General features: G+C 39.3%; 1 protein-coding gene across 1 annotated transcript; it reads right to left on the bottom strand.

Moving 5' to 3' along the window:
• Positions 1-1,412: 1,412 nt before the first annotated feature.
• Positions 1,413-13,604, bottom strand: LOC117552508 (serine/threonine-protein kinase 38-like). The gene is made up of 14 exons (XM_034226027.1): positions 13,244-13,604; positions 8,734-8,873; positions 8,466-8,517; positions 8,245-8,367; positions 7,984-8,067; positions 7,759-7,882; positions 7,151-7,305; positions 6,951-7,053; positions 6,748-6,809; positions 6,223-6,340; positions 5,840-5,963; positions 5,628-5,723; positions 4,860-4,951; positions 1,413-4,616 (listed from the first exon to the last, which is right to left on the bottom strand). Exons 2-14 carry the CDS (start codon positions 8,859-8,861, stop codon positions 4,492-4,494), a joined length of 1,386 nt encoding a protein of 461 aa, XP_034081918.1. The 5' UTR covers positions 8,862-8,873; positions 13,244-13,604; the 3' UTR covers positions 1,413-4,491.
• Positions 13,605-14,374: the final 770 nt, after the last annotated feature.

Raw genomic sequence — 14,374 nt, 5'->3', positions numbered from 1 at the left:
TGACGCATTACTTTAAGTTGACGATCTTTGGCCCTCACCTACATAAATGTAATTCAAGGCATTTGCACGAGACTTTACATAAGACAGAAGGCTACACGTGCCAACTAGAAACGTGTTGACCTATATATTATATAATGCGATGGACACGTGCCCACGGTTTGCTCTTTGACCCGTTTTTAAAAGACCCGTATAATAGAAAGTAACGTGTCCCCGGCTTATTATACATCCATGGTCCCCGGTCACCGTGCACATTACCGAGCCGGAAACACCACGAACCCCCTCCAAGACTTAAATAAATGTCGGTTAATTTAATGTAATTTTTTACAAATAAATCTTGGAGAGCTGTGAGTCCTGATCTGCAGGAGAGCTCTCTCTAGTGTTCTCAGTGTTAACCTCATTTATCTGTTACTCATCTATTCCAATTATTCTTTCCATATTTGCCTTTTTATTTAAATCAACGTGTTGCCAACTCTCACGCATCTGGCGTGTGACACACGCTTTCACTCTCAATCACGCTCTCACGCTGCCCAAACTATTCTCACGCCAAAAACAAGATGAACCGGCGATCGTTTTTGGTTGGTTATTTACAATGTTGAGTTGACAGCTGCTCAAGCTGTCGATCCGCTCCCTCCCCGCCCCCACCACTCTTAACAACGTTAATAGACAGCAGAGCAGTTGGTCAATCCCCCGACCCGCATTGCGCATGCGCAGATCTAAGATTAAGTAGAAATGATAAAAAGTAAAAGTCTGCTGCTTATTGTTCTACTAGGCCAAAAATAGAGTCAAAGAGTATATGAGAGTGTGTTAATTAATATATTTGCCAGTTTGGAGTAAGTCTGTAGATTTGTGTGTGTGTGTTTCATGTATAGGCCTCTCACGATAATTAATTTTGTTGTATACATTTTCCTGGAAATTATTGCGATAAACGATAATATTGTCAGCACCGTTGTATGACCATTTTAGACCACTGACATAATGATAATATATAATAATAATTCAAGTACATCCTTTCAAACTGCTAGTCACATCCTCATGGCAATTTATTGAGGTCAGAAAAGTTGTCGAGTTCATTTTTATTTATCGTACGATAAGTCAATTAATTGCTTATCGCGACAGGCACACAATAAAACAGTGGAAACAAACATGTGTTTGACTTTCATTAGTGAATGAAACTTTGTGCCCTTTATAGTCTGTGTCCAATATTGTGTATATATTGTATATATCCTATATATATGCTAAGGTCTCACTACTGACACGATAGCAGTCATTTAGTGCGCATATGTGTAATTAAACCCATGATATCAAAATATCACTCCAGCCAGGTACCCAAAGTTGGCAACCCTGGTGTAGCGATATAGAGAAAACAAAGATGCAAGACCTTCTCCCCTTCCCCCAAAAAACTAAGAAACCAAGACGACTGAAATATTTAATATATTAATGAACATTTCCTTAATTCCACAGATAGTTTCCTTCAAGTGTCTACAACAGTATGTGCACAGCATTACACAAAATACCTCTCACAACATGGTCCTGGCCTAAGGAGGGGTTAGACTGGCAGGGGATATATTATTATAATATTTAATTGCTTAACGTGTGATAAAAGTGAAATGTTCTTGTACTCAATTCATTATAATTTAGCTCCCATTGAAGAAAAATGACAATAATGGATTTCAAGTCATTTTGAACGTTTATAGAATTGCATGAATGCCAAATGCAGTCTTCTTTTGATCTACTTTTGAGGGGGAAAAAGTAATAATTTCTCTATTGCAACGCAACACAGGACATGAGTTTGACATTGAACTAAGTTACACATCACCTCACAACAAATAGCATGACTTCATGTCCTTCATGAAAATGTCCCAAACAGTCACAGTTTCTCATGTAACTGTTTGGTTTTCAATACAGCATTTTGTATCGGCTTTCCAATGATACAACCATATGTGTGTATGGATACAACATACCCGCCAATCAGCAGCAGCCATCAACAAAATCCCCCATCATGCATCTGTCCTATGATTAGCATTGATTTTGAATAGATGCTGCAGAAACGAGTCCTGAAACTCAGAATTTATTAAACTTCACTTTCTTAACACAAATGTAAGAGATTAAACTTTCTAACCTCAACATAAAAACATAACGACACCCCCCACTGTTTTTTTGTAAGCTTCCAAGTGTCCTAATAAGACTACTAAACATCATCACGCTGAACATTAGCCACCTTTAGCTTAGGTGGTGGCTTAGTCAAGTGACAATGCTGTAGTTCCTTCATAGCCTAATGTTATCTTATTACGCCAAAAATATAAAAGTAGTGTTTATGTAAAGATTATGAGTAAGTATCATACACTTTAGAGATTATGTTATGCAATGGTACAGAATCTAATGGAAACAACCAATTAGCTTTTGTCACGGGAATCAGGGCGGTGCTAACTTTAGGGTTGGACTACAGAATTACATCATCACTGCAGCATGGTATTTGGGTTACAATGATACTTTTTGGATTTGTATTATGGCAGATTGTTTAAGTTTGTGTTTCTTGACAATTTGTGTTTGTAATTAAAGGGGCACTCGACGGATTTTCCATCAAAACAGTTCAATTACTTCTGTATAATAAAAGCTGCTATCAAGTTGCATTATGGGAAGTGTAGGAACTTCTTTTGAAACGTCTCCACCTGCAACAATTGTATACCATTTTTACAAATGTAAAGTTCCCCCATTTTTAGGTGATATAGAAATTATCCAATTTAAAAATACACTGAATATTAACATCTCATTTTAAACAAACATAAAACATTATAAATAATTAAGATATTAACACATTGGCCATTCCTAATTTGCACACTGCTGATGTTGTTTCTACTAGCGACAATGCAGCTCTAAATCTTTATTATTGGCTATTTGCAACCGGACTACCTGGATAAATGAGTTAAACAAAACAAATAATATCAACAGACGGTGTTATCACACAATCCTCTAATCTATCAGACTGAAAAACCACTTTCTCTATCAATTCCTCAAATAGCACCACGATCGGTTCAGTACGGGAGCCCTGTGGTGTCTACAGTCTATATTTCCTGTCCCTGTATGTACATCAATAGCTTGTATTGACACTCTGCTCACTCATCTTTCTACAGTGTAGAAATAGTAATGGCAATTTATTCCATCCCCAAGTGTAGCACTCTTGGAAAGGTGTTAGGTAGTGTAAGTTAAGTGCAGTAAGCCACAGCTACATGTGAATAGTTATTTGGTAACTATTTTTAGCGCTGTGTGTGAGTAAGACATGCCTGACATTAAGCTTTTAGGGCGCGGGGGAAAAGGTAACATTAAATACAGTAATTGGATACTTTATTCAAAATTAACCAAGTATACTTGTCTAAGATACCCACCAATATTCTAATTTAGTTTCTCAGAGGTGCACTGTTTTTATGAGCCCCTTGCTTACTCATATAACCAATACAATTCTTTCTATGCAGGCCCTTTTTCAAATGTTCCTCCCCTTTTAATAGCTTAATTATAGTTTATAATACTAGTTCATACCTTCTGATTCATCTATGATAACATTGCAAGACATCTGGTTAAATATTTATCAGCTTTTTAAAAAGGCACTTTGCACGTTTTGCCATCTGAGAGGTAAGTTATTAGAATTCAATCTGGGGAAATAATCATTAGCGTTAGACCTGATCTGAAAAACAACACAGCTGACACACTCTGCACTTAGATTGGCATGTATATGATTCAATCAACATGACGGATCCAGCAGGGTTTTAACTTTAATTGAACTCCCTCATTCGTTTATATTTTCTATCCCTTAAATTTGGGATAGCATTTCGCTAACTAGCACCACCAGGATCAGCAGAAGTTGTCTCACATGATGCTGTGGTTTCCGAAGCTTTTCTCCCAAAACATGATGCTTCCGACAGTCAGTAAATCTTTTTTTTACACTTTTGAAAAATAGATGATATCTGTTTTAGTTTGAGTAACTCTGAAATATGAAGCAGAGTGAGCCAAATATCTAGAAATCGTCCTACAACTTTCGTTTAAAATCCACAGACAGGAAGTGAAGGGGGCCTGTTTTAGTAGAGTCTTCAGTATGAGACATTACGTTTGCATCAGAGCTAATTTAGACACCAGTGTAGAAACTGTGCAAATGATTTGTACTCGATCCTCATTCCCAATATTCCCTTTTGGAAGTAAGTCGCCTCTCCAGAAGCAATATGCTGCAGGTACATGCAGGCAAGCTGATTTTAAAGTCCTAGTTATGGAGCTGGCCTGAGAGCTATGGCTAAAGACGGCACGTGTGTATACGATATATAAACAACCGAGGTAATGCGGTAACGCTCCTTCGTTTCCGAGCTCTTGTCGTTCTTGAAGCAGACCTAAATAAGTTGTGACGAGGGTTAAATGTATTCTGAGAGGCTGAGAGCCTTCAGCAGCAGCGGGGCTCCGAGGCCCGACCCTGTGTCCGTAAACGTCTGTTCCTGCTCCACAGCTCTGTCAGGCCTTCCCTGCCTTCATGTATGTGGGGATGGTGCCTCGCTGAGTCAGACCCTCGAAGCGCTTGTATGTGTAGTTCAGGAACACCCAATCCTTCGACTTAAAGTCCGGCTCCGTTGCATTAGCTGCCAATCGACACATGACAAAAGCAGGCGTTATTATGGCGTCAAAATGAAGGTATCATGGCCAACCCAGATCATATAATGTCAATGAAAAGGCATGTTAAAGCTATTATAATAATAAGAAAAATCATTGTTTCAATCATCTGGCATTACTCATCCATGGCCTTCCTCTGTCAGAATGTGACTCAAGGCTTATGTTCCGCAATAATATATCTCAATGCAAGCAGAATATTTTATAAGACTAACCCGGCTGAAGGATGTCCGATTCGGGGAAGTCGTCAAAGTTCGAAGTGTCGTCGATGCTCTTGATTTCAATGGAGATGGCTGCTGGCCGCTCCCTGAGGAGGCAACAGGAAGAGGAAGAACACATAACGTTTTAAATCCTACACATTCGAACACTCTGAATTTTCCTGAAACTGCTTTGTGCATTAGCAGTATTATCTATCATGCAAGAAGAGCCTTTTTCCAGACATAGACGACCTAATATTGCTGGTTTCATCTGTGTTATGCACGGTATTCTCTGCTGACTTCATGGCTCTTAACTGGCCAAAAGGGGCCACAAGTGATCAACAACCGCTTCAGTCTGTGCGTGAGACGTTTGAAGCTCTTGTAACTGCTTGTGTTTTTGAAACGGCTGGTAAGCTTTTCTTAAAATTCAGTTTTTCCCTGGGTCATTTCATATTCAATCTACTTCCTTTGTCCTCTGGAGTTCTGGGAAATGTTCCAGCATGTTCCTGTATTCCTGTTGATTGTCTGAGTCTGTATTGTCTAACTCTTATCCTAATGTGTAAAGCTTTTCGAAAAGTGGTATAGCCTACAAATAAAGTGGTATTTATAGTTTTAGCCCCCAGAATCAGTGTACATTTATGAATATGTCAACCATGTGCATCAGGTTTGGTGGGAAAATCCATGAGGAAAGACTACAGAAATCAAAGGAAAACTGCACAGAAAGTTTTGCTATACTTCTCAGTTGTTCATCTGTAGGATGGTTTTTTTGTGAAAGTGTTTATGTACCTGATGTGCTCCCAGTCCACCGACTCAAAGAACTGATGACTTTTGATCTCCTCCACACTCACAGCTCCAACCCTGTTTTCAGGATCAGTGCAATACCTGTAACACACAAGGAGCACACTGATGATGTCACAGCATCTGGGTCATTTTGCTCTGTCCAGACCGCTGTCTGATGTGGCCTTCATGTGAGTGAATACAAATGTATCTTTACTTACTTTAATATCAAGTCTTTGGCCCTCTCTGAGATGGGGACTTCAGGCGGGAAGACGAGCGTTTCCTTCCAGTTCATCACCTTCCTGTACGTCTCCTGCGGCGTCTCAGAGCAGAAGGGGGGGTAACCTGAACACAATTAGAACAATTTAAATATAAAATGCTGCTGATAGAGCAAAACCAGCTGCAGAAGACACCTAACAGCAGCACGTTTATCCATGTGTCAATCTACAGAGCAACTGGTAAAATATTTGTAAAAACACTTTGAAAGTGTGGCCTGTACAGTGTGCTAAATATCTGTAAACTCATCTACACAATTGCGCAAAACATCCGTGATTTTCTTTTCCAAATTAATTTGATTTCACCACACAGGAAAAAGCATGCTTACCGATGAGCATTTCGTACATGATGACCCCCAGAGACCACCAGTCACACAGCTTGTTGTATCCCGTCTGCAGGAATACCTCCGGGGCAATGTAGTCTGGTGTTCCCACGGTGGAATAAGCCTGAAAGTCACACAGAAACAAAGAAGGGTTGGCATTTGTTTTAAAAATGATCAAAAACAAGATGGTAATACTGGACAGTCAAAGATGTTCCGTACAGCCAAGGCAAGCTGGATTTAAAACTGGTTTAACACATAATGTTGCTGCTATTCAGAGCTAGACACATTTGGTTAATTGTCATTTTTAAATATATTTGACCAATTATTTTCAAATACAAGGTCAGATCATCAACTCAACCATGAAGCAACATCTGTGATTTGTTTTCTCTTTCTGCATGTTGCATCAGGTAAGTGCACAATTCCTTCTTCCTTATGCTGTGTCTCAATTCAGACACTTCTGTATTTACGAAGAAAGGTCAAATAGGCTATGAGCGTGCGCTGGTTTCATTCAGTAAAATGCCAAAGTCTTACCAGCTGCCTCCGGTTCTTCTTCCAGGTTTCTGCTTTCCTCTTGGAGTTCATATTTTGAAAGGCTGCAAAAAGGTGAAGAGATGAAAAGTGATTATGTATTCAGTTACATGTTGTGGACTAAAGCAGTCTCTTTCTTGGGTCCACTTTTGATCTGGTTTCTATATTGTTTGGCTTTTATTGTGAAAATCTAATTTGTGACTCACAGAAATCGCTGGGCGGGTTGTGCGTCAGGTTCCTGTAGAATTCAGTGCGATGAGCCTTCTTCAGTCCCGTACACAGGCCAAAATCTGACAGCTTCACGTGTCCCTGTGAGAAAATACACCTTTGAGAAATCCCTGTGTGTGTGTGTGTGTGTGTGTGTGTGTGTGTGTGTGTGTGTGTGTGTGTGTGTGTGTGGCCTCACCCTGGAGTCCAGCAGCAGGTTGTCTGGTTTGATGTCTCTGTGGATGAAGCCCAGCTGGTGGATGGAGTCGATGGCCAGAACCGTCTCTGCGATGTAGAACTGTGTGGCCTCTTCAGACAGAGTGTCCTTCTTCATCAGCAGGGTCATCATGTCGCCTGGCAGCAAGGTCAGAGGTCACTACATTATAATACACAACATGTCTGTCTGGCTCATGTCTAACACAGAGTTATGTCACAGAGTAGCTGTATACTGTAATGTATCCAGTTTAATAAATGTCATAAACCCATCTACCCGTTTTCCAGTCTGCCCCTACAATTTAACTGTCAAAAAAAATAAGAAGTAAATACGAGAAAAACACAACATAGAAAAAAAAAAACCAATCTTTTATTTACGATGAGGAACTTTCATTTGTTGATTTCTTTTAAAGCAGTACCATCTCAGTCCCTTTGGTCTCTCTGTTCTTGTGATCCTGGAAGATTTTATTTTATCAGACCAAATGGCATAACTGTAAATAAATGAATGTTCATGCTGGAGGTCTCTTTTAATATGTAGGTCATAAGAGGCATTATATATAATATAAGTTCCCTGTAGTAACTCTGAGTGCAAACCTCCAGGAAGGAACTCCATGATGAGGTAGAGGTTCCTCTTGTCCTGGAAGCTGTAGAACATCTTTACCACCCAGGCTCCGTCAGCCTCCACCAGAATATCCCGCTCTGCCCGGATATGAGCGACCTGCAGAGAGACAGCAACGCAACACACCGAAAACTAAATATAAAGACATATAAAGTGTGTTTAAGGATTATCAAGAACTGCGGTGCTGACAAACACTTCACCTGTTCTTTTTCCAGCATGTCTGCTTTTCTCAAAATCTTCATGGCGTAAATGTGTCCTGTGTCTTTTTTCTGCACCAAACGGACCTGAAGGAGATGGCAGTAAATTCATCAGAAAGGTGAATAAATATTGGATTATTTTCAAGGTAAGTAATAAGGAGGAAAGTTCAAATAGAAAATGTATAAAGTTGTGATAAAAAAAAACACGGACGATTGTGCCAAAGTGGACTCACAAGGACCTAGGCTTTTTTTTGTATTATGTACCTCTCCAAAAGCTCCCCGCCCGATAACTTTGAGAGACTCAAAGTCATCCAAGCCGAGTCTCGTCCTCTTCAGTCGCAAGAACTCAGTCTCCTTACGGGCGTGCTGTGAGCGCCGCATTACTTTCTGCACGAAAAAGACAGAAAGATTGTGAGAGAATACATTTTAAAAGAATTCTGTGACATGTTGAGGTCTGTAGACGAGAAAACAAAATCGTACTGTACCTCCTCATCTGGCAAACCCTCATCGTCCATGGCCTTCTCCAGCTTCTTCTGCCTATAAAGGAAACCATGTTTTACAAACAGGGCTGCTGTTTCCTTTTCAGCAGATGGAGTGACATTCAATGCTTCAAACAACAGCTACATTTACACGCAGAGAGGAACTGAGGTGAGGGGCTCGGGAACTATGGTAAAGGTCATACAAGGCAGGTCAGAGCTAACAATTAACGCCAAGACGAAAAGTGTGTGGAGCTCTGTGTGGCAGCAGCTTCACCTCATCTCCCGCTCCTCGTGCTGGGAGAGCAGGGTGCTGTAGAAGTTCTCCAGGGTCAGCTTGGCCACAGTCACCCTCTCCCGGGTGTGGTTGCTCATGGGAAGGGTAGCTGCAGTCTCTCCTGTCATGGCCACACCCTCCTGTGAAACATTAGACGGAAACAACATCAGTCCGTGTCTGTTAGTTTCTGGGGGTCATTGTACCATCAATTCAGTCTTTGACAAAATATATTTAACCTACGAGAGAGACAATTAGCCCTGGAGGTGTTTAAGCATGTGTCCTATCGTTACTGTCAGAGTAGTCCAGAACAGACAACCATCACACTAAAAACAATGGTGAAATCAAAGTGGAAATTGTGACTTTTATGATCTATTATGCTCCAAAATGCTGACTACTTCTCTTACTTTATTGTATTTAAAAGTATCTTTCACTAGACCGTCTACAACCAGTTTTTTTAGGTTTTGAAAAGTGTTAAAACAGATGTTCCATGTATGACAGATTGATTGAGTGCCTTTTTTGGAAATATAATGTTAATGAAGTCTCCAAGACTCATGAAAAATCATCTAGTGCTTTACTTTTCCCTTCAGTGTACAAGACAAAAAAAGTGTGCTCCATTTTTGCATTTCAAAGAGTGCAGCTATGGTCCCTGGTACTGAAATATTCTGACCCCAGATCAGAACATGTGCTCGATGCCTCGTGGTCTGCAGGCTTTCATTCCAGGGACTAATCAGTGACATCGCCAGTGCCACAGATCTTTACAAACCAAAGTCACCTGAGGAGGCCCACCAATCATTTGCGTAATTGCGTCACAGCAGAACAGCACTTATCAATGTTTGACTTTGTGAATGCATTGGAAATGACTTAAAACACACACATAGCAGTGAGGTGGAGGACTGCAACAAAAGGGAAGAGGGAGTGTGTGTCACCAGTACGCCATCAGTCAGTATGAATAGGCGCTTTCACACTGCGGTACTTTTCCCACAAAGGTTCATGTGAACTTAGTTCATGAGAACTCTTTAGTTCGCATGAACTAAGTACAGATCGCGTTCACACTGGAAAAAGTCCCTGGGGGTGGATTAGGCAAATGAAGCCGCTGACGTCACTTGTTCTTCTTCTGCTTTGGGTTTACTGGCAGGCCGCAAACCACTTCACGGCGTATACTGCCGCCCAAAGTCCCCGGAGTTAGGGACTGGCTTCAGTAGAAGCTGCTGGGAGTCCCAGCAGCCTTCCGAGTAAATCGCCAGAACGCCGACACCTCCTCATCTCCACCGCTCCCATGTTTTATTTTGTGTTGCCATAAGTTAGTCTCTCTGCGTTTCTGCACTGGGCTAATGCTAATAATGCTAATGCGAGGATAATAAAATGGCGGCTTCACAAAACTTTTTGGGAGTTTTACGGGGCGTGGTTTGCAATCCTTCCAGCCAATCATAAATGTAGCTCTTTTCTCACAAAAGAGCCGTTCGAAAGTCCCTGCTCTCTAGCAGCTCTCTGCTCTCTAGCAGGGACTTTCGAGGGGGTAAAAAGGTTCACATGAACTAATTTTAGTACCGGCTCTTTTTGGTGTGAACGCGATAAAAGAGTTCACATGAACTAAGTTCACATGAACCTTTGTGGGAAAAGTACCGCAGTGTGAAAGCGCCTGATGGGCCTGATTAGCTCTCATGGAGAATAAACAGCCCAGCAGCTCAGAGATAGGAGCCATGTTTCTTCTAGTCACAGGCACAAGACACTTCCGGAATTCTGAGAAAAATCTCTGAATCTCTGCTGCGACTGGGAAGGTTTAAGTGAAAAAACCAGGACACGAGAAAAAAGGGATCTGAGATACAAAGACCTGTACAGATTTACCTGAGCGCAACATAGGGCTGCTCAATTCATCGTATTTTAATCGCAATTACGATTATGGCATGCAACGATTACGAAAACAACGTAATCGAAATAAAACGATTATTTTTTTATTATTATTTTTATTTTTTTCAGTTGAATTATCCTTAAAGTTCAGGGTAATCAACTGTTAAAAACATACTCTTCACATTTTTTTTCTCCAATAAATGGATGTTTTCAAAGTCAATGAATAATCGCATTTAATAATCGCAATTACAATTATTGACCCAAATAATCGAGATTATGATGTTTGCCATAATCGAGCAGCCCTAGCGCAACACCAGGAAGCTCAGTGTAAATGGGGACCCCAGTGAGGAGGACCAACCAAAAAGAGACAATGTTTAAGTAGTATTAATTCAGTTGTTGTGGTCTCAGATAGACCATGTAAGCCCCGTGTGATGTAACTTTTCTGAGAAGATGCACATCAATTATGTAGCTTTACATATTGTGCCGCAACTACAATTCGTTGATTTATGCGCTGATTATTTGTATGTCTATAAATGCATCCGACATTGTCTTTAAAAGGAAAGCAGCTAATCGCAATATTGGAGAGGCTGAAAACAGCAGTTTCTGACATGTATGGTTGTTCAAAACCCTATATCACTTCCTCTAATATTACACCACAACTTTACACAGCCCACATCTATACATCTCAAAGGATTCACCAGATAGGTAACCTCTCTCCATTCATGGAGTTGACATGGTACTTCACATTCAGTCACTTAGTACGCACATTAACTTGTGTTTGTACATGTGTTGATTTCTTTTTTTCCAATTGTTTAGAGCTTTTAAAAATAGTTTTTCCGTGGTCTGTAGGGATCGAATGAAGGTTAAAGACTATTAAATCGGAATAACCACTTGTATTGGAAAAAACATCTTGTATTTCATCAATGCCTTCAATTTAAGTATTATAAAATCCCTCATTCTAATGTCTATCAATTTGCTTCAGGGATATTGAACAATTGAAATCAATGTGTACATATGAGGTCATGGATGCCTTTTGCTTGTTTCCCCGTCTAAGTGGAAAATGCCTTAAGACTAAGGAATTCAGTTTGGCTCGAGGTGAAACAGATCCTCCCCCTAGCTAAACAAACAACACTACACCATACATGGAAAATAAGCATGCAGCCTAATGAGTGGACAACCTGCCAAAACTGTGATCTACAAATAGAGTTTACAACAAGCTTATAGTGTACATAGTGTTTCTTCATCTAACTGAATATGTGTAAAATGGTGTGTGTATGGAAACACACTCCACCCTTAAAGTACTCTAAGTGGGTGGACAGGAAACCTATCCCACTCTGAATGAAAGGGCTCAGTCATGATGCCAGGGAGAGGAATGGGGCTCACACACACAAATAAATTCATTGCTGCGAATTTTTGGAAATAAATGGCCAAAAGAACAGTATCATCATCATTAAGGCAGCCATAAACAAGCTACACATGCAGTAGGGTCTTCTTGTTAGGGCGATTATTGAAATATTGAAATAATCAAAGCTTTTAAGCCCCTTAAAAGCTTTGTAAGCTACCAATGACTTGACACTGGAGGAAGTTAAACTACAGCTAAGCTACCAAAGAGACAAATCTAGTTTGTTTAACTAAAGCTACTTCAAACTCTTTTGTAAAAAAAAATAAAGAAGATGAATTGTTAATGTACCTGTGATGGTATATTATAACAAAGTATAATTGATACAAATGACATACCAGCTAAAAATGTGGTTGTTTAAAAAATTGGCCACAACTCACAGGTTAGACATAAACTAAACAAATACCCTACTAAAAAATAATTGTAACATATATTCAGAGAGAATTTGGTGTTTAAAGAGGTTCAATTACAGAAAAAAGCAATAGTAAACAACATGTATTGTAGTTTCAGTAGTCATTAACTACATAAAAAATGCAAAGGGGTATTGAACTAACATTTCTTGAGGGACTATGTTAATATGTATTATGCACTATATTAGCATATTATGAAACATATGGGCTAAACATTACATTTTGTATTGTATTTTAACCAGAGATGGAATAAGTACACAGATGATTTGCTTAAGTAAAAGTAGGAATACTACAATGGAAGAAGTACAGTTACAAGTAAAAGTCCGTTCTAAATTGTAGTTCAGTAAAAGTAAAAAAGTATTAGCATTAAAAAACTACCAAAAGTAAAAGGTATTAGTTGTGGAAAAAAGCCATTTCAAGCACCAGATATGTTTAAATTATTTGTATTTGACTTATTGCATTTATGTCTTCATCACTTTAATGCTGCACATGGTAAACGTGGGGTTTATTTGAATGACTTTATACACTATTGTTTAGCTTAACCTATAATATTATAATATAAAGTATAAAGTAGCATCATTTGAAGATACTCAAGTAAAGTACAAGGTTTTACTTAGGTAGTAGTACTTGAGTAAATGTAGACTTAGTTACATTACACCACTGATTTTAACTAGGGCTTTTACTACATGTAACTGCTCCCAACACACTCGACATACTACTAGATAGCCTACTATTCATGTTATACAGAAATATGACATGTTGTTGCTGTGTTGTGTTAGCTAGCTATTTGTCCGCTATATTATATACAGCATACATATATAGGGAGCATTCTGCGGTAAATGTGTTGACTTACCTCCGTTTCCGGCTCCAGAGTTAACTATCGGCTGGCCGCCACCCCTCGATATAAGAGAAATATAATGTGTATTTTCTGCCCAATATTAGGCTCCAGTTATCCCTCCAAGATGAACTCTCAGCCCAGTAAACAACACCGAAATCAACGCCAAATCATAACAGAAATCCTGACGTTGACGGCAAGCTAACCTGACACAATTCTTTACTTTATTTTACTCCATTATTTGTTCCCGCTGACCTCAAAATTCCGTATATTCCCTGTCTTTATCGCTATAAAATAAGGAATAAGCAGAGCTGCTTCCTGGGACCGTTGGTCTCATCCATCAGACGTTCTGGGCACGCAACGGCGTACGCAGGCATTTGATTGACGTTGGAAATAACCTATCACGAATGAGGAAAGAGAAACGTGGTTAACAGTGGCCAATCATTGTGCAATATACTTGAAAGTGACATGTGCTTCAGCGAATGAGAAGATTGAAACCGCCCTGCTAGGGATGCGTTCATTTGGCTAGCAAACATTTGCATGCAGCTATGAAAGACTGGACTGTAGCCTCAATAGTTAATTGTATTCATTACGCTTAGCGCAAACCTATAATAAAACATGATATTAAAAATAATACTGTGTTAGTATCATATTACACACATAATACTGTCAAATACTAATCAGTTATTTCACACAAAAATAGGAACTACAAGAGGGCAACTAAGGTCAATAAAAGGTCACATTGTGATCAAACCTACAATTTGCAGTTTTTTGATAAAAATAGATTTAAGAAGAATCAATAAATCACTAATACAAACATGAAAAGCTATAATCTAAACCACATATTTTATAATATAACTATATGTGCCTTCTGACAATACAGGAGAAGATGAGAGGATAACTTAAAACATAATCGTGCCACTGATAAACACACCACAGCTATATTCTGTGAATATTCTAAGAGGAAAAACAAAACTTAAAATATGTTCACTGTTTAAACTCGACACTGCAGATTTAGTCTTCATTCTGTGCAATCTAGAAATTCCACAGGAAACTGACTTGTTTCCTCCAATCAACCAGCAAGGATGCTTAGAAATATTAAATAGAACTGAAAACAGAAGATAACACGATTGTAACACCACCGACAAA

The sequence above is a fragment of the Gymnodraco acuticeps genome, unplaced genomic scaffold, assembly GCF_902827175.1.
Source record: "Gymnodraco acuticeps unplaced genomic scaffold, fGymAcu1.1, whole genome shotgun sequence".
Taxonomy (NCBI): domain Eukaryota; kingdom Metazoa; phylum Chordata; class Actinopteri; order Perciformes; family Bathydraconidae; genus Gymnodraco; species Gymnodraco acuticeps.
This window is presented reverse-complemented; position numbering and strand designations above follow the sequence as displayed.

Excerpts from the sequence above, each read along its gene's own strand:
- LOC117552508 (XM_034226027.1), bottom strand. The coding sequence starts at position 8,861 with ATGACAGGAGAGACTGCAGCTACCCTTCCCATGAGCAACCACACCCGG. Across the intron at positions 8,368-8,465 it reads AGGGTTTGCCAGATGAGGAG|AAAGTAATGCGGCGCTCACA; the intron begins GTACAGTACGAT and ends TTTTTCGTGCAG. Across the intron at positions 4,952-5,627 it reads GTGGACTGGGAGCACATCAG|GGAGCGGCCAGCAGCCATCT; the intron begins GTACATAAACAC and ends TTGCCTCCTCAG.